The following is a 27,870-nucleotide window of genomic DNA, read 5'->3' as shown; positions in this document are numbered from 1 at the left end:
CATCAGAGTGAATCTGTTTCCAATAGAGTCAACCGACACAGAAGAACATTCACCAATCGGCATGAAAACTTCATATTCCTTTATTTTTTAAACTTTTTATTGGACATCTTCTGAACTCTTCATTCGTCTTCATCTCACAATTCTTTTATTTTATCAATTACATTAAATATCCATAATACGTCGCTTCCATCAGCAAGTATCGTATAATAATACGGAAATTCACAGATTACACGACATTTGCTGATGGATACGACAATTTTATTAATTTATATTAATGACACTGAAGGGGGAAAAAGGAAATAAAAAAATGCGGGTGGGGAATAAAATTCTCGATCATGGAATGTGATAAAGTGACTTGAAAAATTAAGAGTTTATTTACATTAAATTGTGTGCTTTCAACAATTTATTCCAATTAAAAAAAATCGTCTTATCAAATAATTCTCTTATTACCCATAATATTTTTTTTGTGTCATTTCATACTTTTTTTTATCCAATACTAAGTACCAAATGATTCATCAATCGATTTTTTTGTCAATTCAGAAATAATTTCTGACAATTTTCCTCAATATACGAATAAAATTGTTGAGAAAGAGGTGTTTCATAATAATAGAATATTTCATCAGTGATTTTTTATGTGAAGAAAAAATTAAATAATTTAATTTTTGCTATTATCAATCAATTTATCAGTGAAAAAAAAATCGAAGAAGTGCATATTAAATTGCTCATTAAAATGTGCCAATATTCCAAGTTTTTCTTATTTTTTATAAGTAGTTCATTTAACTGAAATTAATTTAATGCAAATCTTCGATTTTTACACTTCACATAAGGTATTTTTTTCCACTATAGGGTAAGTGCTCATAATTTTGGACAGTTTCTAAATTTGGACACTTTGAGGGTAAAATTGGACACTAAAAATAAATTGATTAAAATGATGGATTTTTATTCCAATATTTGATGAAAAATGAATTCTATCTAAATATTTGTTCTTTTTGGAAGATTTTGACACTAAATACGTTAAATTTTGAATATGATTTGAGTTGAAATTGCTTTGTTGAAAATTCAGTGTGAGCAATTGCTTACGAGAAATATGACAGAACTTCGTGGCTTACTTCAGTCTTATTTAGTTTTGGTGAAGTACTAACAAAGTTTGTTCGCTGTTTTTGAGTGATATTATTGAATATTCATTGAATATTGTGTTGATTCACGTTACTGATGATTTGTACATTTGACCTGAAGTGAGATTTGCCTTGTGAATTATATTTTTCGTGTGAAAAATGGGAAAATTTTTAAGACATTCACCAGTGAGGTGATGATTCTTATTTTGGACAGGTGTTTTTCTCACGAAATTTCGTGAAGTTTTAGCTTTTGTGATGACTAGGTTGGACAAATGCCTGGAGAAACAAAGGAGCATCATCTCTACGAAAGAGATGTAGCGAGAAATGTCTTGAAAGGCTCCCGGAAAGGTCAAGGAATGAGCGAATCTGCACGTACTTGGAGTATCGAAGTCAACTCACTTTAATGAATGATATGGAAAGTTTCCGGGCTTCTGTGATATTCTACGTTTCCCTTACATGAACAGGAAGAGGACTTGGTAAGATTGGTTCATCAAATGAAGAACAATGGGCATCCTATTGAGGCGGATTAGCTGTCCAAATTTACAGCCAAGTTGGACAAATTAATAAACAAGTTGTCCAAAATAAGAGCCAAAGTCACCTCTACATATCAATTCATTTTTAAACGTATTAAAACTAATTTTAATAAAAATAAGACGATAAATAGCTTGCTAAATTTCTAAACAACCCTTCTGAAAAGAGAGTAACAAGAAATGTCAATTAGTATAGAAAATATCGTACTTCAAACTTGGAACTTCGATGCTTATAAGCAGACTGTCCAAAATTATAAGCACTTCCCCTAAGTAGATTTGCGTTCGCCTTTTACTCATTTCCATTCTCTTATTTTACCCTTATTGTACACACATTGCCTTTTCGACACCGATTTGCTTCTACATTTATATTTTGTTTTCGTCTCTTAACACTCACATCATTGTTTTTATTAACATTTACATTTTTGATTCTGGAATATCTCGAATTACACCGAATCATCTGAAAAAAATCAAAAATATATTAACTTTGGACCTTGTGGAGATCGAAATACAAAACACTATAATCACAATTAATTAAGAGACGTTATATGTAGCTCTAGTAAACACTTTTTGATTCTAAACAGAAATTATTTAAATGAGCATTTTATGGGCTCTTCAATTAGTATTCTTAATAAATGGTTTCCTAATAGTAATTCAGAAATGGTAACTTTATAATTCATTTAATCTATGAACTTTAATCACAGACCCGTGAGTCATTTACTTTGATTTACTTCTGGTTAATTAATCAAGCATAATTAAATTTAAAAAAGACGTTGGATTTGGTTAAACATTAAGTTCTAAATTTGTATCTCACAGAAAATATTAAAATATGAAAGCTAATCAAGTCGACAATATTTTTATGTAAAACTAGTGATAAATCTAGAAAAGCTTATGATAGCTGCGAGCAGGCGACCTCGGACTCGGAGTGCTTGAAACTCGGAATTCGTATAAATTCGATTTTGAGTTTAATCATGGCAAGCAAACACAGATCTCAGTCACGGAAATAGAAAAAAATGTGTAAAATTTTAACACTATTAAAGTAAAGAAATGGCAAAGCGTCCCAGCTTTGCAAAATACTCGAACTCACGAGATAGAGCTATCCGTCGAACCCGCCGAACGTTCATGCCTACGAATAATATGAATTTTCTTTTGGTTTTACTAAGAGACACATTTTTAATTAATATTAGTTAGTTTATTGTCAATTATTGATAATTATGTGATAATTATGTGAAAGTCTCTTAGAAAAAGTAAAATAAATTCAAATTATTCGAATGCATGAATGTTCGAAGGCAGAGTACTTTTCCTATACTGGTTTATTAACGATTTATTAAATTCATTCGCAAATAGGAAAATAATTTTGAATCAGAAAATTGGCTAAAATGTAACATTACTTACGCGCAAATAAAACGAGATTGCCGAGGAAAATAAATAAATTACGATTACTTGAGCAATTAGAAAGAATTGATAAGAAATTGAATTGGTAATAAAAATCCAGATCCTTCCAAAAAATTCAAATTTAACCAAATTGTTTAAAAAATGAGCCTCCGAAAGTGATTGACCTTTAGCGTTCAATATTTCAAAATGGTGAATTTTCCGGCCATAGGTATGTTTGGACAAAATGTATGTCCGAACTACCTCTAAAACATATCGGAAAATCATTGAAAAAGTTTGGGCCAATTTTGAAAAAAAAAACAAGAAAAACATGGTTTTGGAGGGTATGGAGGTGGGAAAGGAAAACGAGGAAAAAAAACGTCCAAGATAATGTCCACTTTTTGGGGGGAGGGGGTTATCGAAGACTGGAAATCGATGTCTGTTACCATTTGACTTCTAGCTCGGGAACAAACTTAAGATCAAATAACAAACTAACTCCAACAAGAATTCTTCAATTTTATCGGTACTTAACCGATTCATTACCGATGAAGACCAATGCAGCCGGGTTCAAAATTTCAATACCTGTCCAAAAAATGCAAATTTAACCAAATCGGTTAACTCTTTCGTCTCTTTTGGGACTCTGAGTACCCAAAGCAGCATATAAATGTTCTGTGAAAAATAATGTTTTTTTAATTATTCAGAACTGATAAAAATGCTATTCTTATGGATGATTACAAACTATAAGGATGTTCAAATGTAAGATATTTTTTGTAAGACCTCAATTAATTCCTGAACTTAGATATTTTTGATTAAAAAAATGCTGCAAGCTAATTTCACAATTTTTAATCAAAAATATCTAAGCTCAGGAATTAATTGAGGTCCTACAAAAAATATCTTACATTTGGACATCCTTATAGTTTGTAATCATCCATAAGAATAGGATTTTTATCAGTTCTGAATAATTAAAAAACATTGTTTTTCATAGAATATTCATATGCTTTTTTGGGTACTACAGTACCAAAAGAGGCGAAAGAGTTAAAAGAGTTGGAAAGGAAGAACTTATACGTCTTCTGGGGTAAACATAATTAAAACCGGAGATAAAAATTTAAGGATTTTAAGAACGTCAAAAAAGCAAAAAAAGTCTAGACATGATCGCGACGAACGGATTTCAGATTTGAGATAGATGACTCTTTAACAAGGTTTAACAATCTCGACTCATGCACGCAAAAAAGATCAAATTTGGCGCATTGTGCAGTGTAATTATCTATTTTAATTAAAAACAATTTTGAAAGGTTTTAAAAGTCGAAAATGTTTTGTTAGTTGTTTTGGTCTATAAAGTTCGAAATTTCAAAAAAATTTGTTTCTCAAAAGAACTTTTAAAGCAAAATTAAAAAAGAGAAAAATAACCTTTTGTGCAAATTATTTGTGTCGAATTATAATCCAATTAGCCCAAATTCGGATGTGAATCCGTCAACTTTCTGCGATTGCGAAAATACCACTTAACGCGAACCCTCCTGTAAATGATTTTTCAAAGTTCAGACATACAATTTAGTAACTGCGAAACACCTTGTAAATAAACAAAATTACCAAAATTTAGTACTCCCTCCGTTCCGAAATAAGTCGTACGTTTGGGAAAAATTCTTGTTCCGAAATAAGTCATACGTTTGGGAAAAAATTGGGATTAAGGGAAAGTTTGTTGGCAAATGTTTTTTATATCAACAATTATCTCTTGTAAAGAACTATTGCTAATGTCCAGTACTAAAATTGGGGTCCAGTCTTGATGGTATGTTGAGGAACGAATGTCTTAAAAATGTCTTATTTTTGGCGTTTTATTTTCAATCTAAAATAGGTGCAGAATGGTGAGAGATACAGACTTGGGACCTTCGGGGGACCCCCCCCATAAGTTGATCCTGGGACCATTAATATGTTCTCTATTTTGCCCCCACTCCTTCCCTTCCCCTTCAAAATCATGTTTTTTGAGATTGCTCGAAAACACGTCGTGCGATTTCTTTTTTTTTTCAAATCAGAATATGTTTTAGAGAAACATATAAATTGTCCCAGGGTCAACTTATGGGGGGTCCGCTGAAGCTCCTAAGTCCCTATTTCTCAACATTTTGCATCCAGATATTCGAACATATAAAAAAAGATGTTCTTTTTATTGCTCATTCTGCAAAATTTGAGATATAAAAAATGTCATATCGGTAATAACTGTTGAGCCCTACTTATGCATACTAAAAATTTAGAACAAATTCTAGCCTGTAATGTTAATCACAGTCCATTCTTTAGTAATTAACTATCTATCGGAGGTCTTTGAAAAAAAATGCGAAAAATGGACAGCTTCAACATACGGATTCCTCAACTTACCGCCGTGATAGGATCCCCATATTATCCCTGAACATGGAGGATAGTTCATACATAAGATATTTACAAATAACAAAAACATTCTCTGAAACCATTCCTTAATCCCTAATTTTTCGCCAAACGTACGACTTATTTCGGAACGGAGGGAGTAATTAATAAAGAATTAAAAAAAGGAATAAGAAAAATTAAAATTCCGTAATGAAATTCTTGCTCGATTATATTTTTGTGTTTTAAACGGGGTTTAATTTAAAGAATTAGAAAATCTTAAAATCTGATTAAAATCTATTTTATCTAAAGTCTAAAGTATCTGAATAAACTCAATTTTTTCTTATATATTGATTTAATTCAAATTTAAATTTGAAGGTTCACTGTGTGCGAACCATTCCTACATTTCCCTAATGTTTTTCTCGGCGTTAGTTCTTCCCTCTGGTGGGGGATAGAGAAATTCTACTAATTTATTTAACAGAACTTTCCGAACGTAATATTCCATATTTTTTCATAGGATTTCTAATTAATACACCTAATAAATCAGCTAAAGTTTATTTGCATACCACCCTATATTCATTTTATTGTGTTTTTTTAAAGAAAATATTTTGAAGGTGTACTGCATAGCCTAAACTTCAAACAAAAATATTAATTGCTTTCTACAAAAAAAAAGCCTTATCCTTAACTTTGATCTTTGTCACTTTAACTATATCAGACTATAAACTCTTCTGAAGAAAATAAAATCATTATTGCTTTGTTGCATGAATTCTATTTCTTAGTGGCTCTATACAGCTTTCTTAAACGGAATTTAATAAAAATAGCAAAAATTTTCTTCACTAATGTGATGAAAATAGTAATAAATAGCTGTGAGAGGAACCACAAAAATATCCGCAAATATTTTTTTTTTTTTTTGCTTTTAGAGTGAGAAATAACTGTGTAGACATCTTCTTTTAGATGACTTAGCAGCTCATGATGGAAATGTGATTAGTGTTTGTCTCATCATAAATTGAGGTCATTTAACTTTGGTGAAGAAGGAAATAATTGAACTCACCGTGATACCACCATTTAGTCTTCTTAGGATTCTTATTGCATGTCTTTACATAAAGCGTATTGTCCGGTGGACGCTTCTTCTCTTGGCAGCTACTCAGCATGGACGAAATGCTTAAGCATACAGACTGCACCGAAAGGGCTGGTGACCTTAGAATCAAAGGAGAAGTACAAGTTAACGTGTTGCATTTTATTATCAACACGATAGAAAAAGAGAAAGACAGAAAGAGAGAGAGAGAGAAAGAGAGAGTTCAGAAAACTTTGTCTTTACCAGTCGTCAGTGAGAATTGATAAGCAAATGTGGCCGTTGGAGTACACATGTGGATGAATTGGAATATTTGAACCTACAAAAGTCACCTGAAAAAAAAAGAAAAACAAAAACACACTGATATCTCTCTTGATAACAAAATTTGATAAATATAATTTCCAGAGAAATTTCAAGATAATGACAAAAATATTAACATTTTTCTTACATCAAGAGAAGACTAGGGTAAGTGCTCATAATTTTGGACAGTTTCTAAATTTGGACACTTTGAGGGTAAAATTGGACACTAAAAATAAATTGATTAAAATGGTGGATTTTTATTCCAATATTTGATGAAAAATGAATTCTATCTAAATATTTGTTCTTTTTGGAAGATTTGGACACTAAATACGTTAAATTTTGAATATGATTTGAGTTGAAATTGCTTTGTTGAAAATTCAGTGTGAGCAATTGCTTACGAGAAATATGACAGAACTTCGTGGCTTACTTCAGTCTTATTTAGTTTTGGTGAAGTACTAACAAAGTTTGTTCGCTGTTTTTGAGTGATATTATTGAATATTCATTGAATATTGTGTTGATTCACGTTACTGATGATTTGTACATTTGACCTGAAGTGAGATTTGCCTTGTGAATTATATTTTTCGTGTGAAAAATGGGAAATTTTTAAGACATTCACCAGTGAGGTGATGATTCTTATTTTGGACAGGTGTTTTTCTCACGAAATTTCGTGAGGTTTTAGCTTTTGTGATGACTAGGTTGGACAAATGCCTGGAGAAACAAAGGAGCATCATCTCTACGAAAGAGATGTAGCGAGAAATGCCTTGAAAGGCTCCCGGAAAGGTCAGGGAATGAGCGAATCTGCACGTACTTGGAGTATCGAAGTCAATTCACTTTAATGAATGATATGGAAAGTTTCCGGGCTTCTGTGACATTCTACGTTTCCCTTACATGAACAGGAAGAGGACTTGGTAAGATTGGTTCATCAAATGAAGAACAATGGGCATCCTGTTGAGGCGGATTATCTGTCCAAATTTACAGACAAGTTGTAAAAATTAATAACCAAGTTGTCCAAAATAAGAGTCAAATTCACCTCTACATATCAATTCATTTTTAAACGTATTAAAACTAATTTTAGTAAAAATGAGATGATAAATAGCTTGCCAAGTTTCTTAACAATCCTTCTGAAAAGAGAGTAACAAAAAAAGTGAATTAGTATTGAAAATATCGCACTTCAAACTTGGGATATCGATGCTTATATGCAGACTGTCCAAAATTATGAGCACTTCCCCTATGTCTTATCAAAAAGAAAATTTTATTAAACATTCAGCACATTCTTTGCTTTTTGTCTAGATCATACAAGCAGTTTTTAATTTTCATTGTTTTAAACCTTTTTGTTTTTACAAAAAGACTTTCTGATAATTGAGACTATTGATACAAAATACCAATTTGAGACAAGGAAACAAAAACGAAAGTCAAAAGCTAGAAATTACTGATTCTACAGAAGTTTTCGCGAGACGTGTTAATATTTTTTTCATCCAAGTAAAACCAAGACAAAAGAACTAATAAAATGCTACAGGCAAAAATATTCCAAAGTAATGCTGTCGCCATGAATTTCCAGACACGAAAATTAATTAACTCCCCAATACTTATTGGGAATAACAATTAGTTGCAGACGGTGAATAAAGAAAAATAACTAATCTTATTCAATATGGATTGTTTTTTTCTAAATTAAATAAAACCTAACTATCACACGAAATGACTTTATTATTATTTATTTTCACAGCGTAGATTATTTCTATTCATCAACCATAAAAATCATAGATAAGTCTTATCAATTATTTCCTTATTATTCAAAAATTATGAAATAGAAATAAAAATTTTTGTTGACAATTCTATTATCAAGTACAATTAATCAAAATATTTATTAAGTCAAAGCTTATGAACTTTAAGAAAGCAGACAAAGGTTCCAACATTCATTATGATATATATGTTCCGTCATGAATTTTCTAATTGCATTTTTATTAATTTGAATTATTATAATCCAAGAGGTAAATATTACGACCTATTTAGTCTAATAAATTATCGTTTCAGGTTGCACTACATGGAATTTGAAACGGGAATTCCAGTGATATCTACATAGTTTCCTATGGGATGAAATCAAAATATTTCACATGAAACGACCTGCTTTTTCAACATTCTCTTTCATTTACAATTCCCCCTTATTGCTTCTAGAATTTAAAACAATGTCACGAAATAATATTTGTCAGTCAGGAATTATATACCTATATTGTATAGGGCGAAGGCCTATCTTGTGGCTATATAAAAAAACAAAGAAAAATAGAATATTTTCACTTTTTTCCGAATAATAAAAAAATATATACAGTGGGACCTCGATAGAGTCAACCCCCGATAGAGTCAATCTCCAATAGAGTCAACAGCAATTTTTTTTACTCTAGGGACACCGATAGTGTCAACTTGGACCCAAATTGACTCTGATAGAGTCAACTTTTCTTGTATTATTAAACTAATAATATTATATGATTTTATTATAGTCTTTTCGAAATAAAAACCAGTCTTATTGTGTAGCAACGCAACAATTTGAACACAATAAAAAATATTTATGTAAGGACATGGTAATTTTGTGATAAAATTCGTAGGTATGTTAATCGTGTAATCATTTTCCAACAAAATAATTTTTTTTACGTGATTTTAAACTTTTTAACCGATCGAAAGTTCTCTTGTCTTAAGATTTTTTGATTAGGTCTATGATCACAATGTAAGGAATTTTGAGCCATCATTAATTTGTAAGTGAATAATGTTATGACAAAAAAATATATATAAAACTCGAATTACAAAAAAAACGTATAGGGTAAGTGTGCCAAATTCCGGCCAGCTTGCAATTTCGGCCACCTTTTTTGTTCCTCGAATTTCCATGAACTTTTAGATTTTACGTACTCTAGAGATTATACAATGAAAAAGAATAACAAAAAATGTAGCTGCGACAAACGAGATGACGTGAAAAAGATATTGAAAGAATTCCCGAAGGGTAAGGAACTATGAGAATGAAGGTGGCCGAAATAGGGCACCAAAGCTATGTCAACAATTTTATTCATTTTAAAATGTATTAAGAATGATTTTAGAGTAAATAAAGACGGTAAACTCTTTACAAGGTTCCAAGCAACACTCTTACAAAAGAAAGAATAAAAAAATCAATTTGTATTGAAAATATAACATTTCAAACTTGAGACTTTGACGCTTGCATGCAACTATGCCGAAATTCGGCACACTTACCGTCGTTGCGGGTGACTTTGCACGTTTTTTCGCTGTTTTTCAACTTTGCCCTCTAAAAGTGGATAGTTAAAGTGAAGGGAGGGGGGTTTTTGAGTAAAATTATTTGTATTCAGTTATTAATGAATGGATTTTGTGCCAATAGCATTAATTTTATAAAATTTTACTATGTTTAAAAAAATCAAGAAAAAAGGCTTGCACTGGGGATAAGGTGCGGGTGACTTTGCACTTTTTAATAAATACTAAAAAATCAACAATTTCTGATAATAAACGACAATGAAGATCTACACATCTAAGGGTAACATGCACGAGATCTACAAGATGACATGATCGCCATCTTGATTTTACGTTTCTGTCCGCCATTTTGAATAACTGTCAAAATCTAAAACAGGTTCGATTGGGTTGAAATTTTAGTATGTTGTAGCTGATATCAAGACCTTTTCAGAACGTATCTATGTTCCGGTCTACGTCAAGTATTTACCTTGATACAGAGGCTCAAAGTTTAAAAATTTGAAATATTCATATTTTGACGATCTTTATTTTCTAATCCTGAATTTTAAAACATAAACGAAATGCCTCAGTAACCATTAGAAATGGTTGAGGCTTTTATTTTATATATTTATTTACTCTTACATAATTAAAAAAAATGAAAAGTGCATTTATTTATTTTTTTATTTTTTCATATTTGCAAAAGTTTTTCAGATCTTCAAATAATATGCTATTATAAAGAAAAACATTACTTTTCTTTTTGTTTGTTATTTAGATCTCATCACCTAACGATAATACTGCCTTTTTTGTGATGGTTTCGATAAAAGGAGCTCTCCGTAGTTCTGTATTAATGAAAATGTCAAAATTTTGAACTTGGAGCCCCAGTATCCAGACAATCGCTTGACCTAGGTCGGATTTTATATATGTTCTGAAAAGGTATTGACATCAGCCAGAACATACTAAAATTTCAGCTCAATCGGATGAGATTTTTGTTTTGACAGTTATTCAAAATGGCGGACAGAATCGTCAAATCAAGATGGCGACCACACCATCTTGGAGATCTCGGTCATTTTATCTTAAGTTATAAAAAATTTGATAATTTTTGGCCAAATACTTCTATAATAAAGCTTAAGAAAGTCCATTATATGCAATTTTTTAATATAAATCATGCGTTCTTAGGAAGACTATAGTGAAAAAAAAGGAATTTACTAAAAATAATGATCAAAATCGAGGTGAATTATTCTAGCCAGATAAATTTAGAATAGATTTGGGCAATTTACTTCTCTGAAATCGATTTTGGAATTGCATCTTCAGATAACTTTTTCGCGGAGTCGTTTTTTGACAAAAAACCTATACTAGGATTTCATTGACTATTACTGAAACTGCAAGAATCCTTTTGAGGATCATTGTACCTTACTTGGTACTTAATATATCCCTATATACTTTGACATGGTAGACCGGATCGGCGAAGATTATCAATAAGTGCTAGAATTGTTCAAAGTCTCACAAACAGCAGAGTGCAAAGTCACCCCCCGAGTGCAAAGTCACCCGCAACGACGGTACCCTATAAAACTAAAGCATTAAAAATATACAAATAAAAATGAAGTACTAAATTTATTAAGAAAAAAGCCCTGTCCAACTTGTACCACTTTACCCTACTACCGAAAAAATTGCTTGATAAATTCGAAAAAAAAAAACATTTCGTAATAAGAAATTGCTTCAGAAAAATAGGTTTTATAATATTTTAGCATGAGTAACAAGCATACGAACAAATGAAAAAGTAAATCTGAGAAAAGTAAATCATTTACTGGTACTATACCGACTCATGGCCGTTTAAGTCCGATGCAGTCGGATTGGAAATTTCAATATCTTTAAAAAAAAAACCAAATTTAAGCAAATCGGTTGAAAAATAGATTCTCAAAAGTGATTAAACTCTGATCTTCGAAAATTCAATATCGACATGGTTTTCGAACATAGGTGCCCAAGGACGAAATATTCGCCTTGACTACCTGTAAAACATATTCCAAAATGAAAGAAATAGCAGGAGCCGTTTTCGAAATAAACCCAAAAAATCATGGTTTTGAGGGGTGGAGGAAAAATAAAAACGACTGTCCTAGATAATACTGACTTATGGGGGGTCGTCGAAGGCCGTAAGTCGATATCTCTTACCGTTTGGCCTCTAGCCGTGTCACAAGTTGAAAAAAGTGGATTATATAACTGATCTCTCTTTGAGTTCGAGCCGTTCGAGCAATAAAATTACTTTGTGGTGAACAAGTTATTTTCGAAAGTAAATTCATCTGAAGCGAAAAACCCAAATATTTGCTATTAACATATGAGTTAAACTTGTACTTGATCTAAAGATTTTTCATTTGCTTCCCCGTAAGTTCTTTTACAAGACAATAGAAATTTCATTTTTTTTTTCGAAAATCCACTGTTATTAAAGTACAAGTTTAACTTATCTACTAACAGAAAATATTTGTTTTTGTTTTTTACTTCAAATTAATCTACTCTGAATCATAACTAAAGCAAAGTCAGTTTTTCAAAATGGTGGTTATTTTTATAAAAGAATTTCTGGTCAGAAAATCCCTCGAAAAACCTGACGACTTCGTATTTAGCAGATCCAAGTTGTTCTTGAAATGGTCATTAGTCAGTAACAATAGACATCTCCTAATAATTGGCTCCTCTTCGGATAAGTTAAAGAAGCTATTAAAAGCTTAAAATTTAAATCCTCAATCTGCTTTCAATTAGAAAGTATTGATTTTTAAAATACCCGATTTTATGATTGATACTTTTGCCTCAGAATATCCTATATAGTTAATAGATTATTATTATTATTATAGTTCATTTTGGCTTTATAAAGTTCATCAAAATTTGGGTAATTTGGAATTATTTCTATTTTGGAATTTTGTGATTTTCTCCTTGTTTCAGATGGTCAAAAGAAAAATAAAACCACGAAAGAAGTACAAGACTTTAAATTCGAGAAAATTCTTCGTTGTTTTTACCTTTTGTCATTTAAATTTTTTTAAAAGGAAATCTTTTAGGAAATCTCAAAGTTTCAAATTAGACATGATCCCAAATTCCCCCATATCTTACCCTACTCTAGAACTGTATAATTAATAAATTATAATCATCACGAAATCTCATGTCGTCCAATCGGCCCCAAACTTTGCCAAAATAGGGGAAATGTCCTAATTCAAAACCATTTGCAGACGCTTTAACTTTGACAGACACTGAGAAAAATAAGAGGGTCCGATTAACTTTTTTTTCCTCATAACTTTAACACTTTTTAGGAGTAAAAATATATCATTTTTTTAATGTTAATTTTACACCTTTTTAAGGGTAAAATTAACATGAAAAAGGGTAACTTTAACCCCCAATACACCTAAAAAGGGTAATATTTACACAGATTTTGGATCAATACTGCAGGGTAAAATTAACATTTCCGGAATGTTATTTTAACTTTTTCGAATTTCTCTCAGTGGAAGATTCAACACATAAAGTTCATATTTTTTCTGAAGAGAATTACATAAATTTGCTCCTTGACTCTTCTAGAATGTTACTGTTTAGTGAAAATTCTTTAGATATATTTCGAAAACTTCTTAAATACAAGAAAAATACGCGAGCGTAAAATGCTGCTATTGGAATCAAATTAATCCAAATGGAGACAAGGGAAAGTTTCTAATTGGAGACAAACAGTGTAAGTGAAACCGCGACGAAAGGCTTCCAAAACTTCGTTGAGTTGCTCTTGAGTGCAGGCTGGTCTCCAATAAATCATATTTCCAGGGTTTCCTATTGAAGCATTTGCAGACACTGCAGAAAAATCCTTTTTGTTCACGAAATAGGTAATTATTTCATTTGAAAACTTCACGTACCGTTAACAATAAAGATTAGCATTTAATTGAACTAAAATTACCCAGAAATATGAAATAAATGTTAAACAAAACGAACAGTCACCTTATTGTGTTTTTCATTGGAAAGCAAGGTTGATCAATGAAAAATTCGAGGGTGAAAAGGTACACTTTTAATTTTTCTGAGAAATTAACAAATTAAAATTTGTGAGTATGAATGGATTTTCGCTTTATTTGGAGAAAAATTAACTAAATAATGAAACTGTGGTATAGAAAATATATAAATATAATAATTTAGTACTGTATTTATCAAGAAAACAATGACGTTTCCATTTAGAGTAGCGAAAAAAATCCATTTGGAACAGGTTTTGAATTAGCTTAATTTACCCTATGTTTAACCATTTTCTGATCACGAATATATGAATGGCTAAAAAACTTTCTTGTCTGTTTTTACTGATTTTATCAAAGTTAAACTTCCAAAATGATTTGTCAAAAATTCTGCTTTGTTTGGAATTCAAAATTGTTGAGAATAGTGATTCATATATTGATTAGTTTAAAATTGACGAGTTCTAAGATATCCATTACTTATGCCACCACCCTACTCTATCTGTTGTGATTTTGACTCTAAAAGCTCTCAAGCAACTTCTAATACAAGTTATACTTTCACAAAAATATTCAGAAAAAAATAATTTTCACATAATGGCGAATTTAGTCCCAGTCTTCATTTTCTGTTACAAAATATTCATATTTTTTATTTCATTTCAGAACCTTTTTTTTAGGAAAAAATATGTTATTTTTTGGAATTATTATTTTCAAATATCAGAAAAATTAATTGAATTAAAAATTCATTCAGAATAAATGGGATTTCAAATCAGTTAAAATTCTCAAATTTTAATGGGGTTCTTATTGAATAACCAAGATATGAACCAAATATTTTAAATAAATGAATATAATTAATAAATAGTCAAAAACAAACCTCTGGGGAGTCGAAAGGGTATTTGTTGTTAAATTTGAAAAGGAGCTCGAAGTGTTCACCCTCGTAGAGTGTTCCTTCGACTCCTTGCATGTGAATAATCCACTGTGACAGATTTTGACTGATACTTTCAGGATCTACTCGAACACCCGGTGGTGGCTCCTTGATGAGTGACATAAGCTCCTTCTGAAGTCTTTTCTGCAAATTAAAAAAAAAGACACAGAGATTAAAGTGTGAGTTATAACCAATTTATAGAACTCTGATCCCACACTCAAAAGCCATAATTCAGAGTTTATTGAGATTTTTTTTCTGGGTGCGGAAAGTCGACTCTTCCTTCTTCCTCTTTTCATCTCAAATCGCCACAATTTTCCACAAATTGGCGCTCACTTGAGGCGTCGAAGGAGAAATAAGAAGAGCCGCGGCTAAGAGTGTCTGAATGAGCCACTCATGTTTTTAACTACTTGCCTCCCATCGTGTGTTGTCTAAAATTAACGAATTACAGTTTGGTTTTGATTCCTTCTGCCCGAGTGGCCGTCTTTCTGCTTTTGAGAAGCGGAACATATTGCAAGACGACTCTCGTCTCTTCTTATACTGTTTTTTTTTCTTCTATTTTGACTGGCAGATTGATTATCACTAGTTTAGCACTTTGTTCTTCCACCCCAATACAATTACAAAATTTTATGTCTTTCTGCACATTTCTCCGGATCAACTAACTCTCTTGGTCGATCGCAGACTAACTTTTGCACATTTATTTATCTCTTATGGCAACATTGTGTCTTTTCTTGGATCTAAATATTATATCAATGGATTCTTAATTTAGTTGATTTCTTCAAAAATATTGAAAACAATGGCCGATGCTATTTCAAGAAATTATACAAATTCTCCTGAATAGTGAGTTGGAAACTATTTATTTTTAATAATTTGATTAATTATAACAAAAATGAATGACCAACAAAAATGAACTTGTTGATATTCTTGGTATTTGTTTTAAAGCCAAACTGATATAGATAGCTACTTGAGGTCTTTAGGTCTGTACACGGTAAAAAATTTCGGCACATATTTGTTCCAAAAATTAGCCCGTCCACGGACAACATAATTTTTGGCATAATCTTGTTCATTTTACGAGACTCAAAAAGATACCCAATATTAGTAAGGAATTTGTTCCAAAATGTAGCTCGTCCACGGACACCGAAAATTTTTGGAACAAATTTGTATCTTGTAGGAAGAACAAAAAGATACCCAATATTAGTAACGAATTCGTTCTACTAAATAACTCGTCTACTTTAAAATTGTATCATCCCTATTCCTCTCACACTCAGTCACCCGTCGCCGAAGCGAAGAGGACGCCAAATCTGTGGCAATTTTCGGAATGATATTGTTATTAAAATATGGACCAATTTGTTCCTTACAGTGGGAACAAAAAAGCCGAGTACAACAAATTCTATTCCAAATTTCAGGAACAAATTTGTATAAAACGAATTCAACTCAAATTTGTAGACATTCTACCGTATCAAAACGGTTCCCAAAGAAAACTCTAACAAAATTGTAACTGCATTTCATAACAAAACTATAAAGAAAACTTTTTGGAACAAAAAAATATCTTTTCTAGGTGCAAATCGATTACAAAAAAATTTGTTCCAAGGAAAACTTGTTCCAATATTTTAGTCAGTGTCCAAAAGTTTTTACCGTGTAAGGCGATCTTTGCATCATTAGCATAATTTTATTTATTAACCATCTATCTCTCAATCGTGTCCTAAAATACATTTTATTTATATTTATATCTCCGAAATACGTTATTCGATTTTCCTGTTTTCGGATATATTTTGGACGTTCGAGTCTTAAATCATTCCTTAAAAAACGACGTTTCAAATTTGAAAATAAAACAATTCCATAGAGGGCATATTTTTTAATTGATTAGAACAGGTTTTTGGTCCGTAGGTCTATGAAACCCTAAAAAGTCTAAACTGGTTTTAAGTAGTTATAAAATTAGTAATACACTGGTTGTCGATAGATTTTGACTGCTTACTGAAGCCATGATGTCAAACGCGGAATTTTGTTCTAGTTCGTACTCCACAATTTTACTTTACTTTGCCAACGTTTCGATCCTGGATGGGATTTTCGTCAGGGCATCAAACATTGTTAAAATTGCACATCACAAACTAAACTGAAATACAGTCTGTGAATTCACAGCACTGCTTATAATTCGATAAATAATTTTGATCAATGCTTGAGCCTAGAACTGGATACCAAATCAATTAAAAATTGTCAATCATTTAACAATAAAAATTGACACAGTTTGTGAAAGAAACTTCACGAAATTTTCATATTAAGAGTGATTTAGCCTAAATCAACTTCATTTGGAAATTAATTTAAGTGGAATAGAACCTGGGTCACTAGTACAAGCATTTAACTTCTTTCATCATCCGCTTTTTAATTTTAGAATTTTATTTTACATGCCTTCCAGTTTTATTTTACTGTTTTAAAATTAAAGTTTTTGTTTACAAATATGAAATCTACAAGACTTAGACATCTTTTTCTTAATTAAAAGTTTTACAATTTGTTAACCAATCAGTGAATATCATTTAACGATTATATAAACATTCTACGTCTTCGCTGAGAAAAATATTATAAGAGATAGAAACTGTAAAAACAAAACATCATTTATTGAGACCAGACTAAAGAAAAGCTCATACTTCAGTCGCAGTTCGGTATATAGTTAAATTGTTTCATTCAGGTGTTATTTTATTAACAAAAAAGTGTATCACGAGTTATAAATTTAAGAGGAATAAGGCTTAGCCAATATGGCTTTATTTTTTTTTTTAATTTACTTTCAGACAAGTTTTTTTTTTGAAAATTTTTAAGTGGGCAAATTATCTATTAGATGCTTAAAAAGCTATTAAAATTAGTTGTTATTTAGGATCTCGAAGTCTTCAGGAACTGGGTTAAACCCCTAATCTGAATCCTGTATAATTCTCATTCCAAAACTCGAAGATCTGAGTATTTCCGGTAATTTTTGAGAGAAATGAATTTTGCAAGGCTTTAGAAAATAGTACCGGTGCCGTTTAAGTTTTGGTTTCAAAATCTTCACAAATAATGAAAACTAATCAGAAGTATTAGATTTTTAGTCTTCGAATTTGACATCCTATGAAATCCATCTGGATATTTACGTTCCATTTTACTGCTCGAACTTAAAGAGAGAGCACTTATATAATCGTCTTTTTTTCAACTTGTCATCGTCTCCTGGAGCTTAAACGGTAAAAGATATCGACTTCCAGTCTTCGACGACCCCCAATAAAAAACAATATCTCTAGACGTTTTTCCCTCTCCTCTCTCCATCCCTTAAAATCATATTTTTTCGATTTCTCTTAAAATTGGCCCAAGTTTTTTCAATGATTTTCAAATATGTTTTGGTAGTCCAGGCGAAAATTTTGTTTAAACAAACATACGATGAGAAAATCTCCCATTTTGAATTATTGCGGTCAACCACTTTGGTGGGCTTTCTACCGTTTCTACCGATTTGGTTAGGTTTGGATTTTTGAAAAGGTAATGCAATTCTGAACACGGCTGTATCAGTCTTCATCGGTAATGAACCGGATAAGTACCGATTTTTGAATAACTTTTTTCGGTAATTTTTTATTGACCTTAAGATTGTTTCCGAGCTAGAGTTCAAACGGTAAGAGATATCGACTTCCGGTCTTCGATGACGATCCCCCCCCCCCTTAAACGGATATGACCTCGGACGGTCCTTTTTTCCATTTTCCCCTGCCCCCTCCTTCCCCTAAAAACCTATTTTTCGGTTTTTCTCAAAATCGGATCAAGCTTTTTCAATTATTTTTGGATATGTTTTAGAGGTAGCCCAGGCGAGTATTTCGTCCAAACATACCTATGACAGGAAAATTCTTTATTTTAAATTATTGAAGTTTAAAGGTCAATAACTTTGGAAGGCTAATTTTCAAACTGTTTTGGTTAATTTGGATTTTCTGAACAGGTATTGAAATTTCGAACTCGACAATGAATCGATTAAGTTCCGATTTTGTTGATTTTCAAATGCTTTTTTGATTTATGAATCAATTCGATCTCTAGTAGATTAGTATAGTCAAGTGTGCTAATTCGGGCTCTTCGCTATCTGGATCGTTTATGACTAATCCACTTAAAATAATATTTTTATTTTTATTTCCGTAATATAGTCACTACAGTAACATAATATAACATTAAAGTTTGAGAAAAAAGCAAAAATAAGTGAGTGTAGTCGACTAATTTCAATCTTGTGCCAGCTGGGTTCTTCACTAAAAATTTTCTAACAGTGATATTTTCGCTAATGACAACTGGTTGATTGAAAACATTTATTATTTTTTCCTTGTGAAAAAAAGTATTTTATATCCAAAGGTTTAATTAAAAGTGAATTAGCGAAAAGGCGACCCAGTTAGTGCATGCTAACTTATTTCAGTATTATCATTATTTTATAAATTTTCTTTAATATTTTTGATATTTTTTTTTATATTATGTTTCTGAATGAAACAGTGAATAATTCTATAGATTTAGAAGAAGTAAAAAAGAATTTCATCAGTCCAAAAACAAGCGTTTAAGTAGTACTCTTCGGAAAACGATCCAGTTACCTCATCTTACCATAAGAACCAAAAGATCGCGCGAAAAACTAATTCATGGAGAGCTCTATCTTGTCAATTCAAGCATTCCGCAAAGCTGGAACGCTTTGCCATCTCTTTATTCTCTAAATTAAATTGTTAGAGTAGTAAGATTAAGAAAATGCATTTATAGGATCTTTATTTGGTAACAATTGAAATTTATAGATAAGGTAAAATGCCCTGTAGTCGGCCGGTTTTTCAACTCGTCCAGTGGGGTTATTTATTCAATTTATTTACATTTGCTATTATATGGTCTAACCGATCTAATGCAGTGAAAATTTTCATAGAAATTGACTATAAAACGGTTAAAAATTGGTTAAATAATTCAACTGGCCGAGTTGAGGAAGCGACCGACTGCAGGGCACTTTATCTTATTTTTATTAATTAAGTGATAGATTTTTTTAAAAGTTTTTCATAAAAAAGCCACGTGCGTCTATTAAACCGCACGTGGCTTAAAGTTTGAGTTTTAAGCTCGTATTTAAAACATTTACTATTAAAATTTCAAATCTCAGTCTATTTTATTATTTATTCCATTTATTCTCTGTACCCACTTGATATTCAAACGAGATTGATACATTAAAAGTAGGACAGTTACCAAAACTGTCTGCGTCAAAGCCCGAAATATGAGACACTTTTCTAAATGATTCAAAAGTTATATATAACAGGTTTTGTTAATTACCATAAGTATTTTGTCAAATATAATTATCTTAAGGGGATTTTAAAATTTTCACCGAAACACATATTTACACAACACAGAAAAAAAGAAGCAAATCTTTTGGATTTTGCGCAAGTTTACAAATAAAAATGTCGCATTCTATTTCTATTTTGATCTAAAAGGTTCCGACCAACGCCCTAGGTTTCGCACTAAAATAGCAATCCAGTTGTAAACAAATTGGTTCAAAAACGCAAGATTTCTCATCAAATTGAGGATGTTGTGAAGGCGTGAAAACCCAATTAAAAGAATTTCTTAGGAATTTTTTTTCTGGGTGTATTTCTTTGTTGCAAGAAAATAATAAAAGGAATTCTACTGCGATAGGAGTACAAAAAACTTTACATTTCCTTGAAAAATAAAATTCCTTTGTGAATCTTTATTTCGCAGATTCACGACTAGACTTTATAAGTTCAACTCACAATAATGAACTTGCAGCAAGAGAGAGAGAGGAGAAAAAGAGAATAAAGAAGCGCCAGTTTATTTAGTAGTTTGTGGCTTAATGACGACACGTATTTTCAACACCGTTGTAGCTGATAGCCTCACACCATGGCCACGATCGAGCAATCAATGACCCGTCTAAATGAAAATTCTAACATAAATTTTCCCATCCATTCTGTGGCTGATGAAGTATAAACAAAAGTTCTTCAGCAGCCCCTTGGAGCTGTCCCAAGTTAGAGCAGCTGAGAGATTCACCGTATAAATAATTCGCGAGGCGTGTTTTTACTATGGTCGTTCTCAAATGTTTACAAACACTTGCCACAATCTTTTTTTTTTACTTCTCACACCCTTTCCTAAATAGCTTTAGTAAATTACTACAATTGACAATTAACGCAAGGATTCTTCTGCCAGACATTAAACAGAAGTCTTTGGCATTCACACTGTTTCAGCTTTCCTCACGCTGAAACACAAAACACTTCTTAGAAAGAATATCGATGCTTTCGGATTTTACATTTAGTATAATATTTCAATTAAAGACATCCGAGAAACAAACAGTTTCACGATGTTATTTCCAATTATAGTAAGGTGGGGTAACTGGATCGTTTTCTGAAGAGTGTTACTTAAACGCTTGTTTTTGGATTGATGAAATTCTTTTTTACTTCTTCTAAATCCATAGAATTATTCACTGTTTCATTAAGAAATATAATATAAATAAATTAACAAAAATATTAAAGAAAATTTATAAAACAATGATCACTGAGAAAAAAAAGAGGGTGCGATTAACATTTTTTCCTCATAAATTTAACACTTTTTAGGTGTAAATATATATCAACATTTTTAATGTTAATTTTACACCTTTTTAAGGGTAAAATTAATATGAAAAAGGGGAACTTTAACCCCCAATACACCTAAAAAGGGTAATATTTACACCGATTTTGGATCAATACTGCAGGGTAAAATTAACATTTCCGGAATGTTATTTTAACTTTTTGGGATTTCTCTCAGTGATAATACTGAAATATGTCAGCATGCACTAACTGGGTCGCCTTTTTGCTAATTCACTTTTAATTAAACCTTTGAATTTAAAATAGTTTTTTTTCACAAGGAAAAAATAATAAATGTTTTCAATCAACTGTGTGTCATTAGCGAAAATATCACTGCTAGAAAATTTTTAGTGAATAACACAGCTGGCACAAGATTGAAATGAGTCGATTACACTCACTTATTTAATGGATAAAAATATTATTTTTACTTTTTCTCAAACTTGAACAGTTATACTATGTTACTATAGTGACTATATTACGGAAATAAAAATAAAAATATTATTTTAAGTAGATTAGTCATAAACGATCCACATAGCGAAGCGCCCGGATTAGCACACTTGACTAAATCTATTTCACAAAGTCAATTAGTATTTTTCAAGACCTTTCATTTGAGATCAAAATTATTAAAATTTTATATTTAAAGACTTTAGAACTACACTGAAAATGCTTAAAATGCAAAAATTGTAGACAAAAAAACAAAATGGCGTCACTATAGAAACCGGTAAAATCTGAGGATATTATATTTAATATTTTCATGGAAGATAAAGCTTGAGGAAGGCTTTCAGGCTTTGCACACAGTCTGGCTTTTAACACTTCATATTTTTCCCATATTTAGTGTAAAGTGATACAAGTTGGACAGGGATTTTTTCTTGATAAATACAGTACTACATTTTTTAAGCACAAGAAACCAAATTATAAAACTAAAGTATTAAAAATATACAAATAAAAATGAAGTATACTAAATTTATCAAGAAAAAAGCCCTGTCCAACTTGTACCATTGTCCAACTTGTACCACTGTCCAACTTGTACCACTGTCCAACTTGTACCACTTTACCCTATATCCCTTCAATGAATTTGAACTATTTTCTTTTTAGGAAATGTGTAACGTAACACTACTTATTACAATATATTGATATAAGTAGGTTCAGTATGAAGCTTGAAAGCCTTCCCCTAAACATTTTCCGATTTAATGACATTCGAATAATTTCAATTTAAAATCATTTTTACTTCAAATTTAGGTAAGTAGGATGATATAATATTTATTAACAGTAGTGTAAATGTTTACTGTTTTATATCAAGTGATTTTTTGCAATCAGGCCATTGTTCTCTCTCTTTCTCTCTGCAATTCAACTTTTATTGACACTTTCTTTATAAAGAATATTATTCCCATTCACTTCATCCAAAAGCCCTGTCATTATTGACTCACATTGAAAAAAAAAGAAATGATTAATATTGGTAAAGAATTGAGAGTGCAGCAGCAAATTTCTCTCTTTTCCTTTCATTTGCAAATTAAAATGAAATATTTAACATGAAAGAGAGAAATTCCACGCATTTAGAACACAAAGGCACAAGACAATATTCTTTCTCGTGGCTCTTTGAGTGAGTCACTCTTGTCTTATTTTCCTCATCACACTGACTTTCCTCGTAGCACTTATACACGATCCAGGCATATAACTTTGACTACACAGTGAATGTCTGCGGAAATTTTGAATGACTACTTTTTCCTCAAACTCTAACTATGCCTCGGGTTCTGGTGAGTCTCTCTGAGCGCGCGGGATGATAAATAAATCTAGCTCGAATCGTCGCCAACTAGAGACTGTCTTGCTCGGCGGATCGTCCGGCCAGTGAGGCGTCCTTCTCACTCGCTCTCTTTCTTTCTTTATCTATAATTAATATGAAAAAATATCCACTTTTGCGTACACACTGTGCACTATGGGCGAAACATGCTAAATGATGTCACAATGTAGGGAACCCTAAAGTCGACTTCATACGTACACACGAAATTGAACTAAAAACGATAAATTCCATATCAAATGCACAAATGACATTTGAGAGGTTTCTGTTTAAGAAATTAAAAGGTTTTCATTTTTATCTTATTGAAAACCTTCGAAATAAACTCTTTGTAAGGCAATTCCTTAGCTGTTCCTTGTTGAAAGTTACTCTGTGTAACCCCTACAATATAGATGAGTGGAACTACGAAAAATACTGGTTCACCAGAAGTTTATGCACTAAGGGAAAACTAGGGCAATCAATGGGTTAACCTGGTTAACCCTTTAAAGACGTGAGGGTCTAAATTGGTGTTCAGAAAATGATTAATTTTCTGATTTTTTGGAGGGAAATATAACTTTACAAGACCGTAAGAAAAAAAATTAGGATACCGGTGTTCTAATCGTCCTTAAAAATTTAAGTGTTATGGCCCCTACACACTAAAGAAATTTATGTCCATATTGAAGCAAATTCCGTACGCTCGTGTAAGAAAAACTGTTCAATATGGACATAAATTTCTCTAGTGTGTAGATGCCATTAGAGTACTCGCTTTATGGTGCAAGTGTCTCGGATTCGAATCCCATTTAGATCACCAGGAACTTTTCTTACACTAAAAATGTTTGCATCCAGTGATGCATCTTGCATCTTGATTCCCCGAGACTAATCTTTTTTTTTTTGGTTTTAAGAGATACTAAAAGTGTTAATGAAGAACTAAAAAAAGTTATATGTCCATCCAAATCATTAACTTAGCAGCGCTAGTATTTCGAGCTTAATTTATTTTATAAAACTGCATGAAAGCAAAACTTTTTAGGATGATAGACTTTCTGGCAATTTCAAGCAAATTCCGAATCATGCAAACCAACATACTTATACCCTATTTTTTTCAGTTTAGTTTAGATCCTCAATAATAAATTTATGGTGAGAAAGAATTTTTCTGATTTTATACTTCAAAAATGTTGTATGGTTCCTGAAGAATCACAAAACAGTATGTCTGGGATTGGATTCCAAAGGTGTCATATTCTACATCACTTTCTTTCTAGCGAGATATACATAGAATGGAAGTTAAATACTTGCTTTAAAAGATGTAATGAAAAACAAATTAAAAGCACTTGACAATCTTGATGACCTAGGACAGAAATGCTGTTGAGAAGACTGAATCTGCATCTCCAGAAGAAACGTTTTTAAAAAATGTTGCAAGGTTTAGCTACAGATGCTTTCAAAAATTATCTTAAATTCGAATGTTCTTCTACTTTAGAATAATCCACAACAAAACATTTCTTATAATTTTTTATAGCTTAAAAAATTGTTTTCTTCTTGTGTAATCAGTTAAAAAAAAAACGACGAGTTACTCATCTTAAAACAATATATTATACCGTTCTGTAAAAAAAAACAAGTTCTAAAGAGCTATAATAATGGTCATATCATATTGAAATGAGTTTTCGTACATTAATCCTCTAACAGTGTTTTCTTTAATATGCGAAAAAAGTTTTAAAACGATGTTTTCCAGGATAATTATGATCCAATAATGGTTGAAAAAACCATCCATTCATCATTATCTCTTTTAGTTTAGGCGCTAGGTGAGAATATATAAAGTTTTTTTGAAACACTTTTTGCTTCTAAAATTCACATTTTTACTTTTTCTAAATTTTTTAAATAAAATATACAAAGTAGAATGACATTATCTTTCAGTATAAAATAAATATATTTTAGACAGATAGCTTTAAATCTGTATTTTTATGGAAATTACGGCGTTATCACACTTCACATTAAAATTTTAATGTGATTCACATTAATTGTCGCTTGTGAGCATCCAAATAATGTTATTTGTGTCTTTAAGTCACTTAATATTTGGGGTTTTTCTATTTATTGATAATGAAGTGAACTTGGCCTGCAAAAATAAGTTTAAATTTACCTAAGGCATAAATATTTTTCACATTTAAAAATTAAAGAGAAAATCGCATTAATTTTTCGTATTAATGCTATAAATCAATTTATATCAAATTTTGCGGGCCAAGTCTACCTTATTATCAACAAATAGATCAAATTTTGAATATAAAATGATTCAAACACACAAATTACACATTTGGACTCTCGCCAGTGACAATTAATGTGAATCATATTAATATTTTAATGTGCAAGTGTGATAACACAGTTAGAGTGAAGAGAATATTATTTTTTCACATTTTTTCCTGAGTCATTTTCTAACATTTTCATGAAGACAGAGGTCAGATTAACGAAACTTTCAATATTATAACGGCTTTAGAGCAACTTTTAGATTCGGAAAATTTTGTTATCAAAATTCATATCCCTTTCTTTCTCAAACGTTTTGCATATGTCTATCTCACTCTTTCGTACTCCTCTTCTTTTGAGCGTTCTACCAAATTAAATTTACTTCAATCAAATTTTAAATTAATTTTGATTTTATGAAATTTTCTCTAATGTCAGAGATTTTGACCTTATTTGTGACAATCGAATATCCCTAAAACTAAATTGAAATTGATATATTTATCTCACCCTTTCGTACTCCTCTTCTTTTGAGCATTCTACCAAATTAAATTTACTTCAATCAAATTTTAATTTATTTTGATTTTATCAAATTTTCTCTATCTAATGTCAGAGATTTTGACCTTATTTGTGACAATAGAATATCCCTAAATCTAAATTGAAATTGATATATTTATCTCACTCTTTCGTACTCCTCTTCTTTTGAGGATTCTACCAAATTAAATTTACTTCAAATTTTAATTTATTTTGATTTTGTTAAATTTTCTCTAGTGTCAGAGATTTTGACCTTATTTGTGACAATCGAATATCCCTAAATCTAAATTGAAATTGTTATATTTTTCTCACTCTTTTGTACTCCTCTTCTTTTGAACATTCTACCAAATTAAATTTACTTCAATCAAATTTTAATTTAATTTTGATTTTATGAAATTTTCTCTAGTATCAGAGATTTTGGCCTTATTTGTGACAATCGAATATCCCTAAATCTAAATTGAAATATTTATCTCACTCTTTCGTACTCCTCTTCTTTTGAACATTCTACGAAATTAAATTTACTTCAACCAAATTTTAATTTAATTTTGATTTTATCAAATTTTCTCTATCTAATAAGTGTCAGAGATTTTGACCTTAAGTGATGTGTAACTGTGACAATCGAATATCCCTAAATCTAAATTGAAATTGATATTGACTAAATCGAAAAGGTATGCGTGCGACATACTTAATGCCCCTGGCACACCTTTTAGCTCGGTAGAATTTCATGAAATCAAAATTTGAGTCCCTGTCTTTCTCTAAAGATTTGCATAGGTCTATCCCACTTTTCGGTGTCAAAATTAGATTGAACTAAATTGAATTTATGATGATCAAAAGAAAAAGAAGAGTTCGAAAGAGTGAGATAGGCATATGCAAAGCTTTTAAGTAAAAAAAGAGATGTGGTTTTCGATTACATATTTTCCTGATCTAAAATGTGTGCCAGAGCCATAATCTTTGAATTGTGGACTTTACCAGTGTAAAAAATATTTAGTTTAGTTTTTAGTCACTCACACTCATTGAAAGTAAATTATCTTGAGTTTCACAGTAACATTTTTCAGTTTTATGAGTTTTATTTAATGAAGGCAGGACACGAATGTCCCTTCCGGAAGCGTCAGTGGAAAAATGATTTTCAACTCAGAGAAAAAATCTTCTGTTTCCCATTTTTGGATTTTTTTGGGAAACTGAGAAGATTTTTTCTCTGAGTTGAAAATCATTTTTCCACTGACGCTTCCGGAAGGGACATTCGTGTCCTGCCTTCATATTATCTTCACGTCAGTTTAACCACTTCGTTTATTTAATGACTTCCTTTGATTCGAGAATCAAAGATTTAAGCATCAAAACAAAATTTTGAAAATCCATTTTGATTGTTTTGTTTAGCGATGATGTTTTGTCATTTTAGCTGCACTTGCAGATTCCCTGGAGGCTACACACGGGTAAGGGAAGGTCTTTGAATCCCACACTTTTAGTCAATTATTTTAAATATCAATGTAAAGTGCCTAAACAACGAGATATATTGCAGTAAGTTTTGCATTGAATTCACGGTTAATTCCTTTCTGATTGAAAAGACATTAAGTACCAGAATATTGCCCCAAAATATTGCTCATCCCACGGCCATTGTAAATAATTGGAAATTTTAAAGTGGCCTTAAATAAACACAATTATTGCTCAGCAATTGCCTCAAAAGCCCAAAGATCCACCAGACAAAGTGTGAAACACTTTTTTCTCTCCTTGCTACGTGCCACAAAATATTCTGGGAATTGATCACTTTTTTCAACATCAATTTTCACTATTTACCGGCCTTAATTCCCAAATCTAATAATGCAAAATCACGTGTGGACATGCCTTAAGTGCATTGGGGATGATTTTGTTGTGAAATAAGCCAATTAAAGGGTGAAAATTGAATTAAAAACAATGGAAAATAGATTACTCACTTCTGACGGCGTTGTCATTTTGACTTGACACT

The 27,870-nt window shown here is 31.2% G+C and overlaps 1 protein-coding gene across 10 annotated transcripts; it reads right to left on the bottom strand.

Moving 5' to 3' along the window:
* Window positions 1-79: 79 nt before the first annotated feature.
* Window positions 80-27,870, bottom strand: LOC129801319 (ubiquitin-conjugating enzyme E2 W). Of its 10 annotated transcripts, none has more exons than XM_055846223.1 (7): window positions 23,024-23,200; window positions 22,672-22,794; window positions 15,234-15,556; window positions 14,772-14,966; window positions 6,678-6,763; window positions 6,411-6,556; window positions 80-2,102 (listed from the first exon to the last, which is right to left on the bottom strand). In XM_055846223.1, the coding sequence occupies exons 3-7, from the start codon at window positions 15,327-15,329 to the stop codon at window positions 2,089-2,091; spliced, it is 537 nt and encodes a 178-aa protein (XP_055702198.1). In that variant the 5' UTR covers window positions 15,330-15,556; window positions 22,672-22,794; window positions 23,024-23,200; the 3' UTR covers window positions 80-2,088. The 10 variants fall into 10 exon arrangements, with proteins under 10 accessions (XP_055702198.1, XP_055702199.1, XP_055702206.1 ...); XM_055846224.1 differs by having other exon boundaries at window positions 22,750-22,794; XM_055846231.1 differs by lacking the exons at window positions 22,672-22,794; window positions 23,024-23,200 and adding an exon at window positions 27,702-27,842.

Source organism: Phlebotomus papatasi, chromosome 2 (genome assembly GCF_024763615.1).
Source record: "Phlebotomus papatasi isolate M1 chromosome 2, Ppap_2.1, whole genome shotgun sequence".
Classification (NCBI taxonomy): domain Eukaryota; kingdom Metazoa; phylum Arthropoda; class Insecta; order Diptera; family Psychodidae; genus Phlebotomus; species Phlebotomus papatasi.
This window is presented reverse-complemented; position numbering and strand designations above follow the sequence as displayed.